Source organism: Macaca thibetana, chromosome 10 (assembly GCF_024542745.1).
Source record: "Macaca thibetana thibetana isolate TM-01 chromosome 10, ASM2454274v1, whole genome shotgun sequence".
Classification (NCBI taxonomy): Eukaryota; Metazoa; Chordata; class Mammalia; order Primates; family Cercopithecidae; genus Macaca; species Macaca thibetana.
In genome coordinates, this window is record NC_065587.1 from 32,058,927 (window position 1) to 32,080,453 (window position 21,527).

General features: G+C 55.0%; 1 protein-coding gene across 1 annotated transcript in view; it reads left to right on the plus strand.

Annotated features, from left to right (window-relative positions):
- Positions 1–21,154, plus strand: part of GNB1L (G protein subunit beta 1 like) — a 69,922-nt gene extending 48,768 nt beyond the window's left edge. The window contains exons 5-7 of the mRNA XM_050746271.1: positions 2,320–2,418; positions 6,839–7,054; positions 20,629–21,154. Of these exons, the coding sequence (XP_050602228.1) occupies positions 2,320–2,418; positions 6,839–7,054; positions 20,629–20,880 (567 nt within the window). The 3' untranslated portion in view covers positions 20,881–21,154. The remainder of the gene's footprint in view (positions 1–2,319; positions 2,419–6,838; positions 7,055–20,628) is intronic.
- Positions 21,155–21,527: the final 373 nt, after the last annotated feature.

Genomic DNA, 21,527 nt, shown 5'->3' on the forward strand with positions numbered 1-21,527 from the left:
CAGAATGGGGGTGTGGCGGGCCAGGGTGGTCTTGGGAAATGCAGCATTTGGGCATGAATGCAGGAGTGCCTGTCCTCACCTAGGTCTGTAGGCACAGGACCGGGGGTGGAGCCCTTGCCAGGGGACTTCCCTTCCCAGCACTTCCCTGCCCCTCTCCCGTATCATTTGGAAATGTGGGGAGTGAGCCACACAGTGTGGTCTACACCCTCCCAGATCCTCCCCACAGCCCTGACGGTGGCTCTCACAGACCCTTCCTGAAAACAGCAAAGGGACAATGGTGGCAACACCCAATGACAGCTTGCCGCTGCTCCCTTAGCTGGGATCACGGAGGCGGCACATGGGTCATAACTGTGGTCCCTGCAGGCCACCCAGGTGCCTATAGCTCTTCACACAGTGGCCATGCTGATCCTAAGAGGAGAAACTTGCAGAAGACAAAGAACGGCTAAGCCCACCCTGGCTTCTCCTGGGTTCTCCATGTTCTTCTGTGCCAGGCTCAGTGGCGCCTCGTCTTGGTTTTTGGACGTCCTTGTTCCTGTTTTTCCATGTTGCTAGAGCTTCTCCTTGAGCGGTTTTTCCACAAGGAATCCTTGGTGTCCACGGAGACCTCTGTTTTACCCTCCTGCTTACCATTCTGGCCGGCTTTGGAGTTCAGGCTTGACCACCTTCCCCAGAGCTTGCAGGCCTGGTCTTACCGTCACTGAGCCTCTTGGTTCCTGACTATAATCACCTCTCCCATTACTGAGTTATTTTTTGCCCCCTTCATTGTGTTGCTCTCTTTGTTCCCCGGGGACCTCTTCCGTCAGATGGTTGGCTCACCCTGAGGCCCCTGGTTTCTGGGCTTGATGGGCGGGAGGCTCTATTTGTGTGTGCAGGTGTGTACATGTTACCCATGCATGTGTGTGTGCATGCATTTGTGTGGGGCCTAGATCTGTGAGCCATCCCTGGTGCTGAGTGGGGCAGAAGCCCTATGTTCCAGGCTGAGCTCCTGGTGCTGAGTGGAGTAGAAGCCCTGCGGTCAGAGGCTGAGCTGCTGTGGGGGCCCCTGGCGAGAGCAGCCTGCCCAGGAAGTGCCGTGGCCCTGGTCCATGTACTGGAGGTGGGCGCCTCAGCAGAACTCTGTAGCTGGAAGGACTGGGCTGTGGGCCTAGCTCTCTGCCCTGCCCGGAGGTGACCTCAGCACACCCCCAGCATGCCTGTGGCAGATCTGGGATTCAGACTTGGGGTCTCGGGCCTGTTCTGTGTGTGTTAGTGAGGGCAGCAAGCTTCTCACCCACACAGGCACAGGCCCCTAAGACACAATCCCCCTGCCTGGCTCAGGAGAATAGAGAGGCCAGAGACCACTGGACCAACTGGTATGATTTCTGCCTACTCAGAGCCCCTAGCCTCTGGGGCTTGGACTCCTTGTGTGTAAACTGGGTGATGGCCCATGTATGCCAGGCTCTGCCCAAGGTGACTGTGCATTGATGTTATTGCCATGTTATCGGTAGCTCATTCCAAGTGGTTCCTGTGTAAAACGTGCACCAGGAAGGAGAAGCAGACCGAGGAGAGAGAATCGGTAGGCTCTGTCAGGGGCCAGTGAGCTGCTCTTGCTCGCACCTGGGGAAGTTCAGGGCTGACTGAGCCTCCTCAGTTCCCAGAGGGAGGGCAGAGGGTGCAGGTGGACCTGGATTCCAGCAGAACCACCTGGCAGTCTGCTGCTTGTGGCCTTGGCCATCCCCTGACCTGGCTGTTCAGGAGATGGGTGATCAGCGGGCCTGCACCCCACAAGCCAGCACGGCACATCTCCCAGCCCAGGTGTAGGAGGGCCCTGGCCTGTGTTCAGGGGACCTGGAATGCAGCCTTGATGCACAGGGCACACCGGGGTGCTGGGGGAGCCAGGTTTCCAGGAGCTGCCCTCAGAGGAGGCACATCACATTCATTTCTCAAGTGGGTGGCAAGTCCCTAGGTGCTCCTAGGCAAGTCTTAGAACCATGGCTATGCCTGAGATCACTCACAGTGGTTTGTATGTAAAGCCTGCACCAGGAAAGAGAGAGAATCGGCGGGCTCTGTCAGGGGGCCAGGGAACCAGCCTCCTGCTCAGCCTGCGCGGTAACGTCAGGAGAGGCCGGGGCAGCTGCCAGGCAGTGACCCGGGAATGGTGCAAGCGTTTTGCAAGGGCCCATGCAGCCTAATTAGGAGCCTGGGCTCCCAGGTGACCACGGGGAGGGGCGCAGACAGAAACTCACAGCAGCCCTGGTTAATCGCCTTAAGAGTCTCTTGTTTGTATAGTGCAGACTCGACTTGGCAACGGCCCAAATCAACTTGTTTTCTTACTGTCAGGTTCAGATTCTGGAGATGCCATCCAGGACGTCAGTGTGCACCCTGAAGCCGAAGGCAGATGCCAAGCTAGGCATGCCCATGTGCCTGCGGCTGTGGCAGGTAAGGCCCCGCGTGCACCAGCCACGCCCTGCCGGCCACGCCCACGGCCATGAGTCATGCTCCATTCAAGATCTGATTTATCGTCAAGCCACTCAGGCAACTCTCCCCCCACCCCCCACCGCAGGGAACCTGTGCAGCCGCCTCAGTGTCCCCATGGCCCTCTGCTTCCCGCTGCTGCAAGGGGCCTCCCGTCAGCGTCCCAGGAGAGGCCTGGCTTCAGCCAGCAGCGGTGGCAGCAGGTCCTTGTCCTTTGCAGGCTTGGGTGGGTTCACCCCGCAACCAGTGGTGCCCTCCAGTGAGCAGTGAGGAGGGGACAGTGGTGTCTGCCAGCGCCTCAGTACTGGGGCCCTGCTTAGGGCAGGGCGGGCCACGCTGACTAACTACAGCAAGCCTGCATGTCCCCGCTTTGCTTGGAATTAATTTTTGTTACTTCTTTGCCTCTTAGAGGCAGGAGTGGACTTAACACAATGACATTCCCTGAGGCCGCACTTGGAATTTCTGATCCACGAGCACTTCCTTCCTTCTCAACTGTTCTTTGTGGTTGGACAGGGTTGGAAGGCATCAGCCGGGGCCCAGGTCGGGATTGCTGGGAGGGACTCTTCTGGGCCAGCTGCCTCCATGCAGCACAGCTTCCTTGAGGCCAGCCTCCTCCCTCATCACCCTCCAGGCCAGGTGTAGCTGCCCTCCTCGGGGCTGCTCATGTCTAGGGCTGCAGAGCAAGTGGTCCCATGCATTGACTTGCAAAGAGCCCCTTAGCCCTGAGCTGCCTCAGAAGCCCATGGTAAGGGGTCACCAGCAACACCCTTCCCGGGGCCCTAGGTCATGCCAGGCACCCTCCTTTTCTTTTTTTTTTGAGACGGAGTCTCGCTCTGTCACCCAGGCTGGAGTACAGTGGCGCCATCTCGGCTCACTGCAAGCTCCGCCTCCTGGGTTCACTCCACTCTTCTGCCTCAGCCTCCCGAGTAGCTGGGACTACAGGCGCCCACAACCGCGCCCGGCTAATTTTTTCTATTTTTAGTAGAGACGGGGTTTCACTGTGTCAGCCAGGATGATCTTGATCTCCTGAGCTCGTGATCCACCCGCCTTGGCCTCCCAAAGTGCTGGGATTACAGGCGTGAGCCACCGCGCCCGGCCCAGGCACCCTCCTTTTCTGTTCGACTCTGAGAACTGCCCTGGGCTGGGCCTTTACCAGGAGGTGACTCTGGTTCACTGCCTCTTTGACCTCCTCATGAGAGCAAGACTGGACGGGCCTCTGCAGTCGGTGGGCGTCTGCATGCCCTGCAAGGCCCACCAGGACGGGCACCCCCAGAGGCCCTGCCCCCAGCTTCTCTCTCTCTCCATGTGACCAGAAAGCGGGCGCCCCTCACTGCAGTCAGCTTCCCCCTGTGGTTTCTTGACTGAGAAGGTTCACTTGGAATTTGGGGTCTCCCGTGGGCTGATCCTGTGGTGCTACTTCTGCGGCTGTGGCCTTTTGGGGAGAAGCCCTCATGGGAGTCAGGGCAGCTTCCGGGGGGCTCACCTGGGATGATGAAACTCGGTGCCAGCAGGTTCACAGCCGGGCCACAGGGGCTGCAGCGGAACCTGGGTCATTGGCCTCCATGTGCCCGGACAAGCCTCCTCCAAGAGCTTGACAGGGGTTCTGCTGGGAGGAAAAACGCCCCCCAAGGCTGCAACCCCACAGGCAGTGGGCAGGGCGTCCAGATCCTGGGAAAGGGTGTCCGGGGCCGCACCGCTCCTGTTCCACCCCTTGGGAAACGTGGGTCATTGCACAATCATGTAAAATTCCAACAGAAAAATGCGTAGAAAGGGATGTACAAACTTGTTAAGGTAATTAATGTAGTTGACAGAGGACAAATCGCGTTTCTGTTGGCGATGGAGATCCAGCGTGAAGCATTCCGCTAAGAAAAGCCGACATTAACTCCACATGTTCCCTTTTCCATCCCCAAGCCTGAGGGTCGGGTTATAATTTGTCAATCCAATTGTGGCACAGTGGCTTGACTTGCTATTTTTTTTCTCAAACACTGAGAGTTTTCTTTTCTTTTCTTTACTTTTTTCTTTTTGGCGGGGGGCAATCTCATTTTCATTTTTTAAACATTTAAAAAATTTTTAAATCTTTATTATATTCTTATTTTGCTCCTTAAAGCAGCTGACCTGCAACATAAGAATAATTGTTATTAATATATAAAAGATCAGGACCTATGTCGAGCCTGAGGCAGTCACTGGCACAGCCCTCAGGGCAAGGGCCCCTCCAGCCAGCCCTGCCCTGCTTCCTGGGGTACGGTGCATTGAGGGCTTCCCACGGCCCCCGACCTGCTGTGTCCCTCTGGGGCTGCCAGTCGATAGGAGGGGTGCAGAGTGAGGCCTGGCCTCCAGGTCTCATCTGTAGGCAGGGAGAAGGCAGAGAAGAACAGATCTGGGAGACTTCAGATCCTCTCCCCAGCAGAGGTCAGGCAGCATCAAGGCTGTGGGCACCGAAGTGCCCCAGCCACAAGAGGACTGCCCTGCCTGTGGTGTCTGTCACTGGGGAGCTGCAGGGACCAGGGGCATAGCAGAGGCTGGCAACCACAGGGCAAGCCCCTCCAGGCCAGGTTGGCTTCTGCTCCGGCCACCCTGTGGCACCATGGCAGGCAGGTCAGTCACACACACAGTCCCTGCGCTGGCCATGGCATCTGAACTCAGAAGCAGTGGCTTCACACAGGCGCTAGGCTCGGAGACTGCCAGAAGGACGTCAGTGACGGGAGCAGCCCCAGGCAGTCTCAGCTCTGGCAGTGGAGGACAGTGCCAGGGAGGAGGGTGGCGCAGGCTGGGAACAGGCACCGCCACAGAGCACTGCCTGAGGGGAGCGGGTCCAATGGGGAGAGTCTTTGGAGTCAGCTTCTGGGGCTGGTCTGCATTCCTGGTTGGGATGCGGAGTGTTCCCAGCTGCTCTCGCCTGGCCCTCACCCACTCTGAGTTCAGAGACACCACTTACCAGGGGGAGGCCTTCCAGGGAGCCAGGGCTGCCTGCAAGGAGCTCCTGTGCAGAGGGCGTGGCACCCATGTCAAGGAGGAAGGTACTGTGGGTCCTGCACGCCTCATTTCCCAGCAGGTGATCTGAAAGGTGCCAACGTGGAGCTCCTCCCGGGGATAAAACAGCAACACACAGCAGCATGGCCAGGGCTTCTGCGGGGAGGGGCAGGGCGCTGAGTACACTCGGGGGCCTGGGGCAGCCCTGCCTCCCAGGGACAATGTGGACTCTGGCAGCAGGGCATGACTTGGGACGAGGCCTGGGAGGAGATGCCCCGGGAGGAGACGCATCGACCGCCACTTGCCTCCGCCCGGAGCCTCACTCTTCTCAGTTTCATCTGTGTGAACTCTGTTATTAGAACCCAGCGGTTTTACAAGTCTTTTCCAGGGACATGTATGAGGACCACTGGACCAGCTCTGGCCTCGGGTTCACATGCCCACATCCTGCAGGGCACAGTGACTGTCCTTCTGTTCCTGGCCTGGCCATCCCCTCCAGGTCAGGGCAGTTGGCCTCAGGCTCCGGGCCTGGCTCCCCCGGTTCCCTGGAGCCCTGGTCCTTGTGCTGTTTGAGGACTCAGCATCCCTTTGTTAGGTACACACCCTGGTGCCTTCCGGCTCCCCCAGGTCTCCTTGCTCAGCCATGCCAGGTTTCTCTGGGCTGTCATTCTCGGTGCCGGGGACTGACGGCTGTGTCCCCAGGGTGATGCGGAATCCTGCAGCGCTCTCCTCCTGCAATTATTCCAGAGGCTTAACAAACGAGGCGTCTGCCCAGGGCTCGGAGCCCTCTGACCTGCGCCCTCATTCATCACGAGAGCTCGGGCAGCTCGCGCCAGGCTTCAGGGGCGGGGGCTTCAGCAGCCACGTTGACAAAGCACAGAGAGTTCATTTTTCATGGAGATGGAGCTCACGGTTTCTTCTGGCTGGCGGCTCTAGACAGGTGACCAGCCCCAGTGAGCAGTGGCCACACATCTTAGGCCTGGGGAAAGGAGGCGGGAGGACAAGTCCCTGTGCATGGGAGAGGTGGAGAGGGTTGGCAGCACTCACAGTGGCTGGCGAGTGCCCAGCATCACCCCTTTGGGCAGAACCCAGGATGAGCACGTGCAGGTTGCAGGGCTGGTGAGAAGTGGTACAGCAGTGGGAGACCTCGGGCTCAGCTCTGTGCCCTCCGCCCCTATGTCCTCGGGGTGCCCTAAGGGCAGCCGTGCCAGTCCCATGCTGACAGCATCAGCCATCCAGGGGCTGTACAGGAGGGCACTGGCGGTGCAGAGCTTCTGAGCTGTGGCAGCCACGTGGAAGACATGGGAGACAGCCCCAGCCAGCAGGAGGGGCAGGAGATCTCCAGAGCCCCTTCTCCCCCAAAACTCACTGAAGTCAGAGTCCTTCTAGGAGCTGACTGCTCTGCTGTTCCCCGCAGGCCGACTGCAACCCCCGCCCACTCCTTCTGGCCGGCTATGAGGATGGATCGGTGGCCCTGTGGGACGTCTCTGAGCAGAAGGTGTGCAGCCACATCGCCTGCCACGAGGAGCCCGTCATGGACCTTGACTTTGACTCCCAGAAGGCCAGGGGCATCTCGGGCTCCGCAGGGAAGGCGCTGGCTGTCTGGAGCCTGGACGGGCAGCAGGCCCTGCAGGTCAGTGCGCCAGGCCCTGGGCCTCATTTATCCTCCTCTGCACTAACAGTCTGATAGGCTGAAACAATATTTAGGCATGAAGAGGAGCTGTTGCAGATCCCTGGCTAATTAATCACTTGGAGGCGGGTGCAGGGGGGCTGTCCATGGCTGGCGCAGGAAGAAGGGGGTGTGGGCGCTGGCAGGGTGTTCACATGGTTTGGGTTTCGCCCAGACCTCGGGTTCATGCCATTACATCTTGTCCATCTAGAGAAAGGCACGCAGAGTCCAGGAATACTCAAACCCCTTTGTGAAAACTCAGAGGAATTTGGTCAGTAAGGAACTGATTAATCAAAAAACAAAAAAAAACCCCAGTGTGGAAAACTACAAGGAGCTGTGGCCCCCGTGGTGGTCTGGAGCTGGCCCGAGGGAGGCCGTTGCTCACGGGCAGTGGGAAAGCCCAGCAGGAAGGCAGGGAGGCCTCAGGGCCGCCTGGCGGTTGCTAAAGATCTTCCCGGGGTGTCTCCTGGGCTCTCCTGGCTGGCGTGGCTCGAGGGGCACCGTGGTGTCCCTCTCTGGGCCTGTGGCTCCAGGGCTCAACACAGGGTAGCCTGGCCTACACATGTGGCCCCATTTGGGATGGGAGGGATCGGGTCAGGCTGGTGGGAGCAAGGGGAGCCTCCTGTCCAGGTCTCACTCTGGTGCAGGTCTCGGGGCTGCAAAGACCATGGGGGATGAGGTGCTGGGTGTGGCCTGGGTACATCCTGGCTTCTGGGGGGTGGACAAGGAGCCCCCATTCACCAGAAGCCTTGGAAGCCAGAGACTTACCCACAGCCAGCGAGTGGCCTGATTGCCCAGTGTCGTGGGTGAAGGGCCTCCAGGGGGAGCTGCATGTCCCGTGAGGTGGCTACTGGCAGCAGCAGCAGCTCCCAGCCTCACTGAGGACAGGGCCTGGGGCTGCCCTTCTCTGTGGGGCTGTGGTCCGGGCTGTCTGTATGACAGGAGGCCACAGGGAAGGCATCCCTTGGGCCCCCCAGGCGGGGTAGACTTGCCAGCAGCCCCAGCAAGCCTGCTGCACCTCACGCTCGCCCAGCCCTGGCCCCTGTGGGGCGGGGAGGGCTCACCTCGGGTCCGTCAGGCCCACTCCTGCGTAGGCACCACCAGAGCCTTTGAAGCACATGGTGGAGCTGCGAAGGACGGGCCCTGGTGAGACCAGGATACACAGAGGGGCGGGGTTCTGTGAGCGGCCCCAGTGCCCTGTGGGCATCACCAACCTGTGTGGGCACATGGCAGACTTGCAGGAGAGCTGTGTCCATCCATTGCCCATCCGTCAGCTGTCCTGGGGGTGGAGACGCAAGTCCCTGCTGTAAGTGGCAGAGCTTCTCGTGTTTCCCTGGGAGGAAGGGTCTCCTGAGGCCTAGTGGGCCTGTGTGATGGGTGGATAAGAGTCATCATGATGCCCATTCTTAGCAACTAGAAGCTGAGCTGCTCCGGGCGCTGGGAGGCTGAGCCCCTCTGGGTGCTGGGTCTGCATGTCTGGAAGGGGCATCTCCCTCCCACTCCCTCCCTCCTCCTCAAGCCTGGCAGGGACCCTGCAGGGCGCCCCCATGGGGTCCAGTGTTCACTTGGCACTGGCTTGTCCTTCACCAGTCTGACAGTAAAGGGCTGAAGACCCAGGCAGCTTCCCTGAGAGCCCCCAGAAGGCTCTTCCCTGCAGTCCCCACCCCTGCGCCCAAGACCCCGGGAAGGGGCCCTCCTGCCGTCCTGGCCCAGATCTGCCTCGTCTCTCCTGGCGTGCTTGGGAAACAGCTGCTGGAACTTAAGACTGTAATTTATGGGGCACGTTCCAGTCCAGAGATGAACTTGACCGGATTGATGAACTGAAAAGTTAAAGCAAAAGGGGGACCAGGTATTAATGAATTGAAAAGTGACAGCAGAAGGGAGAACCAGGAACTGGAAGTGGTTGGCGTGGCTGTGGCGTGCTGGGCAGGGCATCGGCCCGTGGTGCACATCAAAGGAGAAGCGCTTCCCCTGCTGAGCCCTGTGTTGCATGGGCCAGGAGGAGGCCTGGGAGGGGACAGGCGACCCCAGGGACAGGGGACAGGGAGCTGGAGAGGCTGACATGCCACCCTCTGCCCAATGTCACGTCTTAACATTGATCTTAGAGGCCCTGGAGACTGCAGGTTCTGTAAAGCCCAGGCCTTAGGGAAAGCCTCTGGGGGCGCTTTCAGAGGTGAGCTGCCTGAGAGCGTTCTTGCCGCTGAGAGCAAGCAAGGTGACCGAAGGTCCTCAGCACCCACAGGTGTCCTCACCCACCGCCTGCACTATGACTCCGGCCAAGAGCCACGTGGGTGCGGCTGTGTGTCCCTCGCACCCTCCCGCCGAAGCCTCTGATAAGCCAAGATCAGTCTCCCCCCAGCGGGTGCTGGGAGCGGAGACGCAAATGAGGTTCCCGGAGCAGAGCATGGGTAATCGGAACCAGATGGTGGCCTGGCCGCGCCACGCATTCCTGGCACCTGAAGTCATGTGCTATGAGAGACACTGGTGGCCAGAGATCCTTCCTGGAAGGGCCAGGTCCAGGCTGGGGCTTGGCCAGGGGCTGCGATGGTGACGAGGAGGCTGCCCACATCAGGATGCCACCTGAGGGTGCCTTGGAGGCAAGTGGCAACTGGCGCCCTGCCTTGCTAAGGTGGCTTTCCCACGAGCCGTCGCAGTTAGAGCCTGCGTTGTCATCAGATACAGGTGGTACGCAGGCCCTCTCCCTCCCACATTTGGGGTAGCGCCCACAGCCTTGAAGCGGGGACTGATTTACAGCCAGCCATATTCTGAGGCCTTTAAGTAATAATGAGGCTCCCCTACTCCAGACAGCCCTGGCCTGGGAAGTGGACCAACCGTGGCTCTCCCATGAGGCACGGCCAGGTGTCCCAGCTGCGCTCCCATCTGCACAGCAGTGGTGGCTGCTGCCGCCGTCTGCCAGAGGCTGCCCTTTAGAGGGCAGTAGCAGAGCTGCTGGGCAGCCAGGAGGGAGGGCAGAGGGCCCTGGGTCAGCTCCCCGTGCATGGCATCAGGAGGAGAGGCTTGTGCAGGGCGTGGGCATGGTCCCACCTGCCATCAGGAGCACAGTAGTGCAGGGCCCTGGCTGCCATCACTGCAGGGCCAGGACCGGTCCTCTTCTTCAGGAACACAGGGCTGGAGCAGGCCCTAGTCTTTCTCCAGGAGGCCCCACCAGGCTTCCTGCATCATCCTCATTTCCTGCGGGAAGCTGGTCTTTGCACCTGGTTTTCTTTACCTCGATGCTTTCACTGCTTTCTGAGAATGGCTGAGGTGGGTGTGGGGGTCACTTCTGTCCCTGCAGGCAGTGGCCGCCTGGCTGGTGGGTAGGCACAGCCAGGCTGCTGGGCAGGAGGAACTAGGCATCTCAGCCTCCCACAGGTAAAGACACGCTGTCAGGACTCCTACGGAAACCTCCCCGCGCACCTAGTGGCTCCAGGCATTCAGCAGCTCTTTTCTCCCTGGGAAGGACCTTCCAGCAAATTCCTATCAAGAGGGCCCTGAGCAGGCCCCAGTGGCTTCAAGTGAGGGCCATGGGGTGGGGCCCGGTGTTTGCTCTCTACCACTGACTTAGGGCAGAGGTCATAGGAGAGAAATGGGAGACAGTGACAATGGCATCAAATCAGCCTCCTGTTCTTGTTCCCAGCCACCAGTTCCCTCCCTGGGCCACTGTGTTCTGGTCCCTGAGAGCAGGGAGAGGCTCCTGGGTCTGCAAGCACAGGCGGTGAACCCCACACGCGTGACACGTACATGCCAGCATCCCCCCACGGCCCTGCACAGCAGGTGCTGGCCTTGATGGCCCCTCAGCCGGGTCACAGGGAGCCAAGCGGGGAGGCAGGGGCTGGTGTGGAGGGAGGGGAGGCAGCCCTGAGGCCGGGTGCTCTGCACACTGAGGCCAGCCTTGGCTTGTGGTTGCCAACCAATGGCTGTGTGTTGTGCTGCAGCACGTTCAGCTGCTTGTGTGTGCACAGGCAGGACGCTGCCAAGACCCCTAGAGCCAAGGTCTGCCAGGCAAGAGAGGTAGAGGACAGGCAGAGCATCTGGGATGTGCTGGGACTGTGCTGGTTATAGTGGGGGATGGGAGGGGAGGGGCCATGAGAAGGGTCAGGGCTGCAGGCCTTGGTAAGTCCATGAACAAGGGGGCTTGGGCCCTGGAGACACCTTGAAAGGGCAGGACGATGGGCCTGCAGGGGCTTGGCCTTGAGGGACAAGCTGGTGTTGAGGTAGGAGGGCAAGGTGGCTGAGAGGGCATGGCGAGGCACCGACCTCACTGAGCAGGAGCCTAGAGCAGCGTCAGGGGGCGCAGGCGGTGGTATCCCAGGCCGGAGTGAGGGCTGTGGGTTATTTAGTGGCATCTCCTCGCCAGGTAAGGCTCCTCCCACCTCTCCTGGGGAAAGAATCTGGGTCTTGAATGGGTGCCTAATGTCACCAAATGCTCTCACTATATCTCTCTGACTCATACAGGTTTTCTTCTTGAATCTGTTCATTGCATTGTTGGCGTTTTCTTAAACATTAAAACAACTAATATCCTCAGTCTGTCCCTGGATCTCAGGGAAAAGTCCTGAAATCACCATGAGCGCCCCCCATGTGTGACATATGCTCTGCCCACTCCGCTGGCCTGGGCCGGAACTGCCCAGGGCCACAGACTGACTTGGGTCTCCCTCTCCCACCACCTGCCTAGTGACAGGAGCCCCGGGCTCAGGAAGCTGGTGGGGAGTGTCCCCTCTTCTCCCGATGGATGGACACATTTGGGCGGTGGAGGTAGGGGGTTGTGAGTGACTGTAGGTTGGTCTTCACCTGCACCATTACTGGGCAGTTATTTTCTCTGCCTGGGTTGTTTCCTTTGTGGACTAATTTAGGTTTCCTGATTTGGGGAATTTTTCTTTTCTTTTTTTTTTTTTGAGACGGAGTCTCGCTCTGTTGCCCGGGCTGGAGTGCCGGACTGGAGTGCAGTGGCCGGATCTCAGCTCACTGCAAGCTCCGCCTCCCGGGTTTACGCCATTCTCCTGCCTCAGCCTCCCGAGTAGCTGGGACTACAGGCGCCCGCCACCTCGCCCGGCTAGTTTTTTTTTTGTAATTTTTAGTAGAGACGGGGTTTCTCCGTGTTAGCCAGGATGGTCTCGATCTCCTGACCTTGTGATCCGCCCGTCTCGGCCTCCCAAAGTGCTGGGATTACAGGCTTGAGCCACCGCGCCCGGCCAATTTGGGGAATTTTTCTAGGAATGTGTGGGCATACAAATCGTCAAGGTTATATTCCTAGTGACCTTTTTTGGACTGCTTGTGATGATTGTTTAAATTTCTGCCGCATTCAAAGCTCTGTCCCTGCTTTATTCCTGATCAGTCTTGTATGTGTTTGTCCTTGAGCATTTCTATCTTTCTGTTCATCATTTCTGTCCTTGCCATGCTCTCCCTCCATCCCATGTCCCCTGGGTTGCATCTGCTGCCCTGCCTGGGGTCAGGTGCACAGCCCATTGGCACTCAGCCTTCCCTTGCCCGCCCCACATGGAGCCTGTTTCCACAGGTGACCACCCAGCTGGGCTCCCTGGTGCAAGAAGACATTGTCTTCCTCCCCTCACTTCCAGGCAGACCCCATTTTTATTATTTTTTTTTCCATGTTCCTCATTTGACACAAAGACCCCATTTTTATTTGTTCTCTGGCTGCTGAGTTAATTAGAATGTTTTTATGGTTCCGAATGTTTGATTTTTTCCCCCAGTTATTTTTTAGATTTCAATTTCTAACTTAATTAACCTTGTGGTCTGGGAACAAGGTCTGAATGATATCAGTTCTTTGAAATGCAGGGCCGTCCAATTTTCATAAGCACTGCACATGTGCCAGGGAGGCGGTGCTGGTTGTCAGATGCCCCGCTGCACACGTGAGTGCCAGGCCCATGTGTCTACTGATTCTTAGGCCTTTAAGTCATCCTGCAGGGGACCAGGGTCCCCAGCAAGTGCAGAGAGGCCTGTCCAGTTCCCTTTTGCCGGGGGCCTGTCTGTGTTTGCTTTATGCACTTTGAAGCTGACCTAGGAATATGCCAGTTTAAAATGGTAATTCCCTAGCGAGTGAGGTCTTCTCTTCATTCCCCCTCATCATCTCTAGAAAGGACATTTGCCCCAAAGCCTATTTTTCCAACTAATGAATATGGCTCAATCCAGGTTTCTTTTGGTCGCTACTTCCCTTTATAGCCTTATATTTTAATCATTTTACCTCCAACCTTCCTGGCCCTCCAGGTGTAGACACATCTCTTATGAAACCAGTTCTCACGTCGATAACTGCATTTCATGTGTGAGCGTTGCCCTGGGCATTCTTACATCTCAGGCCCTCCTTCTGGGAGCCAAAAAGTACATCCTTTAGGGATTCCTCGGGCAGGGGCTTCTTGGTGGCTGTGCTGGTGGCCTCCGAGTGCACGGGCCTGGATGCCGAGGGGCCGTTCTCTCAGCAGCAGCAGCTGCTGGGTCTCGGATCTAGGTCCTGCCTCTTCCCTGGGCTGCTGAGAATTCAACTCCCAGCCTGGCCACCTTCCGTGTGGCTCAGTCCCATAAGCTTTGATTTATTGTGTCTTCATTTTAATTCAGTTCAAAATATTGTGATTTCTTCTTTGATCTGTTGTTTCCTTGGGGGGGGGGGTGTTAATTTCCAAATATTCGTTGATTTTGTAGCTGTATCTTTAATCTAGCTTAATTCTGTTGTCAGTGAATGCACGCAGTGCAATTGCCGTGTTTAGAAATTTATGGAGGCGGGCCGGGCGCGGTGGCTCACGCTTGTAATCCCAGCACTTTGGGAGGCCGAGGCGGGCGGATCACAAGGTCAGGAGATCGAGACCACGGTGAAACCCCGTCTCTACTAAAAATACAAAAAATTAGCCGGGCGCGGTTGTGGGCGCCTGTAGTCCCAGCTACTCGGGAGGCTGAGGCAGGAGAATGGCGTGAACCCGGGAGGCGGAGCTTGCAGTGAGCCGAGATCGCGCCACTGCACTCCAGCCTGGGCGACAGAGTGAGACTCCGTCTCAAAAAAAAAAAAAAAAAAAAAAAAGAAATTTATGGAGGCTTGGTTTTGGCCCAGCACATGGTGTGTGTCGGGGAGTGCACCACATGGACTTGAAAGGAGCGTGTGTTCCGCAGTTGTGGGGTGGAGCCTTCCGTCAGCCTGACCCAGGTCAGTGGACGTGGTTCCAGTCTTTAATATCCTTACCGATTTTTTGGTCTAGTTTTTTTTAACAGTTACGCAGAGAAGGCTCTTAAAATCTTTAACTGTGATTGCACACATGCCTGTTTCTTTGTCTCTGCCAGTTTTGCTTCATGAGCTTTGAAGCTCTGGGGCTGAGTGCGGGTGTGTAGGCGCTGAGATGTCACCTCGTCTTGGTGCAGGGCCTTTTTCTCAACACAAAGTGTCCCTTGTCTCTTGTAATGCTCTTTGTCTTGAAGTTGGCTTTGTCTGATGCTAAACAGTAGCATCGACTTTCTTAGGTTTGCCCTTTGCATTTTCCTCCCTGCTTCTACTTTCAATCTGTCTTGACCTCTTGACATTTAAAAAGCATCTTTTTTTTTTTTTTTACTTTTTTTTTTTTTTTTTTTTTTGAGACGGAGTCTCACTCTGTCTCCCAGGCTGGAGTGCAGTGGCATGATCTCGGCTCACTGCAACCTCCGCCTCCCAGGTTCAAGTGATTCTCCTGCCTCAGCCTCTCGAGTAGCTGGGATTACAGGCTTGTGCTACCACGCCCGGCTAATTTTTGTATTTTTAGTAGTGAAGGGGTTTCACCATGTTGGCCAGGCTGGTCTCGATCTCTTGACCTCCTCGTGATCCGTCTGCCTCGGCCTCCCAATAAAAAGTATCTTTAGAAGACAGGTGTGTCTTGCTTTGTGATGCTTTCTGACAATCTCTGCCTTTTAACTGGTACGTTTAGTCTGTTTGCATTCACTGTAATTATTGACATGTCTGGGATTAAGTTTAACATCTCTAGACTTATTTTCCACTTCTCACTTCCATTTTTGACCACTTTTCCTCCTTCTCGACCTTCTTTTGTGGTAATCAAATATTTATTTTTTAGTATTCTGTTTTATTTCCTCTATTGGCTTCTTAGCTAGACCTCTTACCACTTTTGTTCCTAAGTGGTTGCACTTCAAGAGTGTGCACCCTTCTGAAAGTCTCCTTAGAATCAGTGTTGTTCACATCCCGTCTCACAAACATGACCTTGTGCTGGTGCAATCCCTCCTACTCACCCTTTTAGTCTTTCCGTGACTGTTGTGATCTACATCTACACACATTCAAAACTGCACCTTACAATATTAGTTTTCCTTTTCTTTGAGGCAAGGTCTTGCTCTGTCACCCAGACTGGGGTGCAGTGTTGCAATCACAGCTCACTGCACCCTCAAACTCCTGCCTCAGCCTCCCGAGTAGTTGGGACTACAGGCACGTACCACCATGCCTGGCTAAGTTTTTGTAGAGATAGGGTCTCACTGTGTTGCCCAGGCTGGCCTTGAACTCCTAGGTTTAAGCAATCCCACATGCTGGGATTACAGGTATGAGCCACTGCAACTGACCAGTTTTCCTTCAAATCATCAGTTAAAAAAAAACACTTACAAGAAATAAAAAACGTAACATGTTACATTTACTCACCCCTTTGCCATTTCTGCTGTTCATCCTGTAGACCCAAGGAGCTTCTTACATTTTTTTGTAGTGCAATCCTGCTGGCAAAAAATTCTCTAGCTTTTATTTATCTAAAAAATGTCTTCATCACCCTCCTTTTTACAGAATCCTGGCTATGGAACTTGGGAATGATAGTTTTATTTTTCCTCGTGCCCTGTAAAGATGTTGTTCCTTGTTTCTGATGAGAACTCATGGTATCCTATCATTTCCATGCATGTAATATGTCTTGCACCATGGCCGCTTTAAAGATTTTTTTTTTTTTTTTAATCTGTGGTTTTCAGCAGTTTGACTATCATGTGCCTAGACAGATTTTTTTTCTTGTCCTGATTGGGTTCTGTGAGCTTTTCATCTATATATTCGTGTTTCTCATTAAAATTGGGAAATATCCAGCCACTGTTTTTTCTTGACCATTTTCACTTTCTCCTCCTTCTGGGGCTTCTGTGAGTTACGCAGTTTGATAGCATCCCATGGCCCCCTGAGGCGCTGTTTGTTTTGGTTCAGTCATTTTTCTCCCTCCTCTTCAGATTGGGCAATGTCTGTTGATCTGTCTTCTAGTTCACTGACTTTAAAAATAAATATATTTCCAATCTGCTGTTAAGCCTATTTGATACATTTTTCATTTCAGTATTGAGCTTTCCAGTTCTATAATTTCTATTATGATTCTTTTTTATAATTTCCATTTCTCTGCTAATAGTTCCTATTTGCTCATTGAAGACAATTTTTTTTGGTAATTATTTGAATACATTTTCCTTTCATTTTTTTTGAACACATTTAAGTAGTTTCTTTAAAGTCTTTATCTGATATGTTCAACATCTCTGCCATTTTGGGGCCAGTTTCTATTAACTGCTTTTTCCCCTTGACTATGGGTCATATATTCCTGCTTCTTAGCACGTCTAGTAATTTGCTGTTTGTGTGCCAGACATGGTAAACGATACATGCTGAATCTCTGGGTTCTGTTATTTTGCTCTGAAGAGTGTTTGCTTTCATTCTGGTGTGCAGTTCAGTGACTGACTGTTCACCTTGAGCTTGTGCAGGCTTGGCTTTTGGCTTTGTTAGGGCAGGTCTGTGGAAAGTTCATTCCCAGGCTTGTTAAGTGGGGTGGAACTCAACTTCCAAACTCTGCCTCTCCTGCAGACCTTGTCAGGGCTTGGTTTCAAGTTTTGTTCTGGTAGATCTAGGGTAGGCCATACTCTAAGACAGAATCCTGTTCCTGAAGTGATGCCGTTCTGGTAGCTCAGCTGGTCTCAGGCTGTCACGCAGTCTTTGCACTCAGGCTGACTGGACCCCCAGCAGTGTTGACCTCTTGAACCTGTTCTGTTTAACTCTGCAGCTCTGGTTAGCCCTGTGGAGTCCACCGTGGGCATGCGCAGTCCAGCCCTCACACAAGACTCGTAGGGACCCCTTACACAGTCTTCAGCTCCCTCCGTTCCTTTGCCTTGCCCCACGGATTTCAGCCCTCTGACTGCTCTAGATTCTGATCTTTGCCTCCTCAGCTTAATGTGACCACTATGTTCTGCGTGGACTTCATGCCGAGGGCATTGTCTCCAGGCAGAGAGCTGTGGGGGCATTTGGGAGGCCCACCTCATCAGCTCCCCTTCTCTGCCTAGTGTTTCCTGCCTGTAAACAGTTGCCTTGTGTATTTTGTCCACTTTTTATGGTTGTTTGCATCAAGAGGACTAGTCTGGTACCAGTTACTCAATTATAGCCACTTTCCTATTGTTCTTGCTTTATGGATGATATGTCAGTTTATTGGCTAAACAGATATTTACAGTTATTTTGGGGGTGGGGGCACAAGGTCTTGCTCTGTCGCCCAGGCTGGAGTGCAGTGGTGTGATCATAGCTCACTGCAGCCTCAAAGTCCTGGGTTAAGCAATCCTTCCACCTTAGCCTCCCAAGAAGCTGGGACTACAGGTACATGCCAGCATGCATGGCTAATTAAAATTTGTTTTTGTAAAGACAGGATCTCTATATGTTGCCCAGGCTGGTCTTGAACTCCTGGGCTCGGGCAGTCCTCCTGCCTTGGCCTCCCAAAGTGCTGGGATTATATAGCTCTTCGCTGGGAATTGTACTCTTTATCATTGTTAAGTATTTTATATAACCTTACCTAATGCTTTGGCCCTAAATTCAAATGTTCCTGTTATTCAGATTACCCTGTTCTTCTTGTTTGCATTTTCCCAGTATATCTTTGCCAAGAGTTCCTTTGGAATCTCCCTTGTACATAGCACAGATTTGGATTTCACTTTGAAATTCAATCATAAACCTAGACTCAAATGATCCTCCAGCCTCAGCCTCCCAAGTAGCTGGGACTACACAACCACGCCTGGCTAATTTGTAATGTTTTTAAAAGACAGGGTCTCACTCTGTTGCCCAGGCTGGAGTGCAGTGGTGTGATCTTAGCTTATGACAGCCTCAAACTCCCAGCCTCAAGCAATCCTCCTGTCTTTGCCTCCCAAGTAGCTGGGATTACAAGCATGAGCCACCACACTCAGCCTGTTGAGTATATTTAGATCTTTTTTTAACTTTATGCAGATATACAAGGGAAATACTAGGAAACAATGGCACCTACAGTGAGGTGGGATAGGAGAAGGAAATGATACTATTTTTGTCATTACTTATGGTGGGGGAGCTCAGATAATCTCTCGGGGATGAGGTTGACTATTATATCTTTGGCCCCTAAGGACAAAAACTGAGCTAAATCAGTGAACTTAACAACCATCCTATCTCTCTTAGTGCCTCCCATATTTCTGTGAGTTATATAACCGGTTTCACAGCCATAATCCCCATATTGTCTTAGAGCTAATCCTATAGGCAAGTGGGTCCAGTGCTCCCTGCCAGACCATTTGCAGCAGTTCTCCAGTTATCTCTTATGAGACTGGAGTTAATCTCCTAGTCCTTCAAGAACAGCTTATGGCTGCAGGATTCTCTGAGTTCTTACATGTTCAGAAATGTTGGTCTGTTGTTTTTATAGTTGAGCGACAGTTTGGCTGGATATAAAATGCTTGGACCTTGCTTTCCTTCTCAGCCTTTGCAGGCATCACCCCATCATCCCTTGGCACCCATGTGGCTGCGGAACATTCTGAGGACGGACTAAACGGCACCCTCATCATCAACACGGTCTTTTTGTCTGGCCATCGAAAGTTTTTTAGCTATGAAGTCCAATAACTTTATTAGAGCGTATCTTTTTTTTTTTTTTTTTTTTTTTTTTTTTTTGAGACAGGGTCTCACTCTGTTGCCCAGACAGGAGTGCAGTGGCAGTGATCTCAGCTCACTGCAGCCTCCATCTCCTGGGCTCAGCTGATTCTCCTGCCTCAATCTCCTGAGTAGCTGGGATTACAGGCACATGCCACCACCTCCAGCTAATTTTTAAAAAAATTCTTATAGAGATGGAGGTCATGCTGTTTTACTCAGGCTGGTCTCAAACTCTTGGACTCAAGCAATCCTCCCACCTCAGCCTCCCAAACTGCCGGGATTACAGGCATGAGCCACCACGCCCAGCCCATTCTGCCCACTCTCCATCATTCCTGCCCTTTGTGTCCCTGGCTGTCCTGTTAAGAGTCGCTGCTGCTGCTGATTCTCCTTCATTGCTTTGAGTTTTCTTCCAGTTCTCCCCTGAGCTCTGCCAGGTCAGCTTTCCTCCTCCGCGTTCTTCTGCTTTGGGTTCTTGTTTTACAGACGGGACGCAGAGCCAGAGCTTAATTCATGAAGTTTTCTTTTGTTAATTTATGACAGCATTGCTTGGTGACACTTTCCATTGGCCTCAGCTGAATGTTGCCATTGTTTTTTCCTGTTTCTTCTTCCTTTTTCCTTGTGCTGTCTTTGCAGAGATGTGTGATTCGCAACTGAGGGCAGCGTGGCCCCCATCAGGAGGCCCTTAGAGAAGAGGGTGCTGACGGAAAGCTCACAGTGCATGGGGCTGGTGTGGCAGGAAGTGGCCCTTGTTTCTTGTCGTCATGGTGGCAAAGTGCCTCTGTCATTCAGTGTGTGGGCACAGAGGTGCCAAACTTCCTGCAGCACATGGGACATGTCGCCCTGTGGAACCAAGAAGTGCTGTGGCCACAGAGGCAGCGCTAATCTCCCAACTCCCCAGCTCCCTGCTTGTTGCAGGAGAAGAATGTCAGGGAGGGGCCGGGGCAGGAGGCTTCCTGCGCACCCAGCGCCGAGTGTGGGACGCTCGGCCCAGGAAGAGGCCAGCGCCCCGACAGCCCCGTGCACATAGGATCTGCCTGTGTGGCTCCGGGGCTTGTGCAGCGCCCCACCCCCTCTCAGAACCCAGCCGGGGATGTTGCCCCCACCGGGCAAGGGGCACTGTGTGGTTCCTGCCGCCTCCAGGACGTCTCCCCCTTGTCCCCGCCTCATCCTGCCAACCCCCCACTGGGTCTTGCTCTTGGCAGTGCTCCCAGCCCTGTTGAGCTTGGGGGTTCACATACCTCATGGTTTTGCTGAAGATGGAGTTTGTATTTCTCATCCTCATCAGCTTTGGGGTGGTTGTGAGGTTCTCTTGGGAGAAGTGCCAGCGTTCTGCTGCCGTCAAGCCCAGGACGTGGCCTCTCACTAGGCACTAGGGTGCAGTGTCTTCCCCGGGGTGAGGAGCCCCAGGATCCAGCCCCTCTCCTACAGCTGGGACATCCCTGTCTCTCTGCTGCTCTGTGACTGGGGAAGGAGTCGGTCAGAGCTGGTGCAAGGAGCAGCAGGGCAGGGCCGAAGACCAGTCTGAGGGGAGGGCTGGAGTCCCCCATCGTGGTCTTAGGAAGAGTAGGAGGTCAGCTGTGCGGGAGCGTGTGCCCCTCACGTCCCGGGCCTGTGGGCCTGCGTCTCTCCTGGTTCCAGCTGCAGGTGGGGCGCCGGGGACAGCACTGCCTCACGGGCTTAAGCAGTGGCCTAACGCCTCTCCTCACTCTCACAGGTGCGTGGGACTCATGAACTCACCAATCCCGGGATCGCCGAGATCACCATCCGGCCAGACCGCAAGATCCTGGCCACCGCAGGCTGGGACCACCGCATCCGCGTGTTCCACTGGCGGACGATGCAGCCGCTGGCCGTGCTGGCCTTCCACAGCGCCGCCGTCCAGTGCGTGGCCTTCGCCGCCGATGGCTTGTTGGCCGCGGGCTCCAAGGATCAGCGGATCAGCCTCTGGTCGCTCTACCCACGCGCGTGACTCACCCACTCCCCTCCCGGGAGACAAGGAGGGCGGGCAGGGAGGTGGGCATCGGGCCCCAGCCTTGACCTGAAACCTCAAGGGCCTCTGAGGACCAGCAAATCATGGCCCAAGGACCACGAGGTTGGTGTTTCCTTTTGTGGAGTGTGTCATCACAGGACGGTGACTCTGGGGGCCAGCCAGAGTCCTGTCTGTCCAAGGCCTACGGGAGATGTTGGCTTGGGCCTGCTGTGTTGCCAGCTGAGGGTATTTTATAATAAATTTCCATTGCCAAGTTGCAGGCTTGAGGTGGGAGCTCCCTGAGGAGGCCCTGGTCCCCTACTTAGCATCAGTGCCCTCAGACCCCCACCAGGCAGGATGCTCAGCCCCACCCTCACCCATTGTTGAATGGGCCACCCCAAGTGTGGGTTTCCTGGGCCAGGCCTCCGGAGATGATAGGCCCCAACCACAGCTGCCTGTCGATGTCCACGTGACCCCTCGCCCTGAGGAAGCCAGGAGCTCCCAACACATAGGTTGAGGCCAGGATCAGGATCAGGAAGTAACTGAACTCCCTAAAGAGTGAAGCTGATGCAGAGAAAGATGCCTGTGAGGGATGGCAAGGGGGGCTTGCAGCGCACAGGGCCAGGCCAGATGTGGGATCCAGGAGC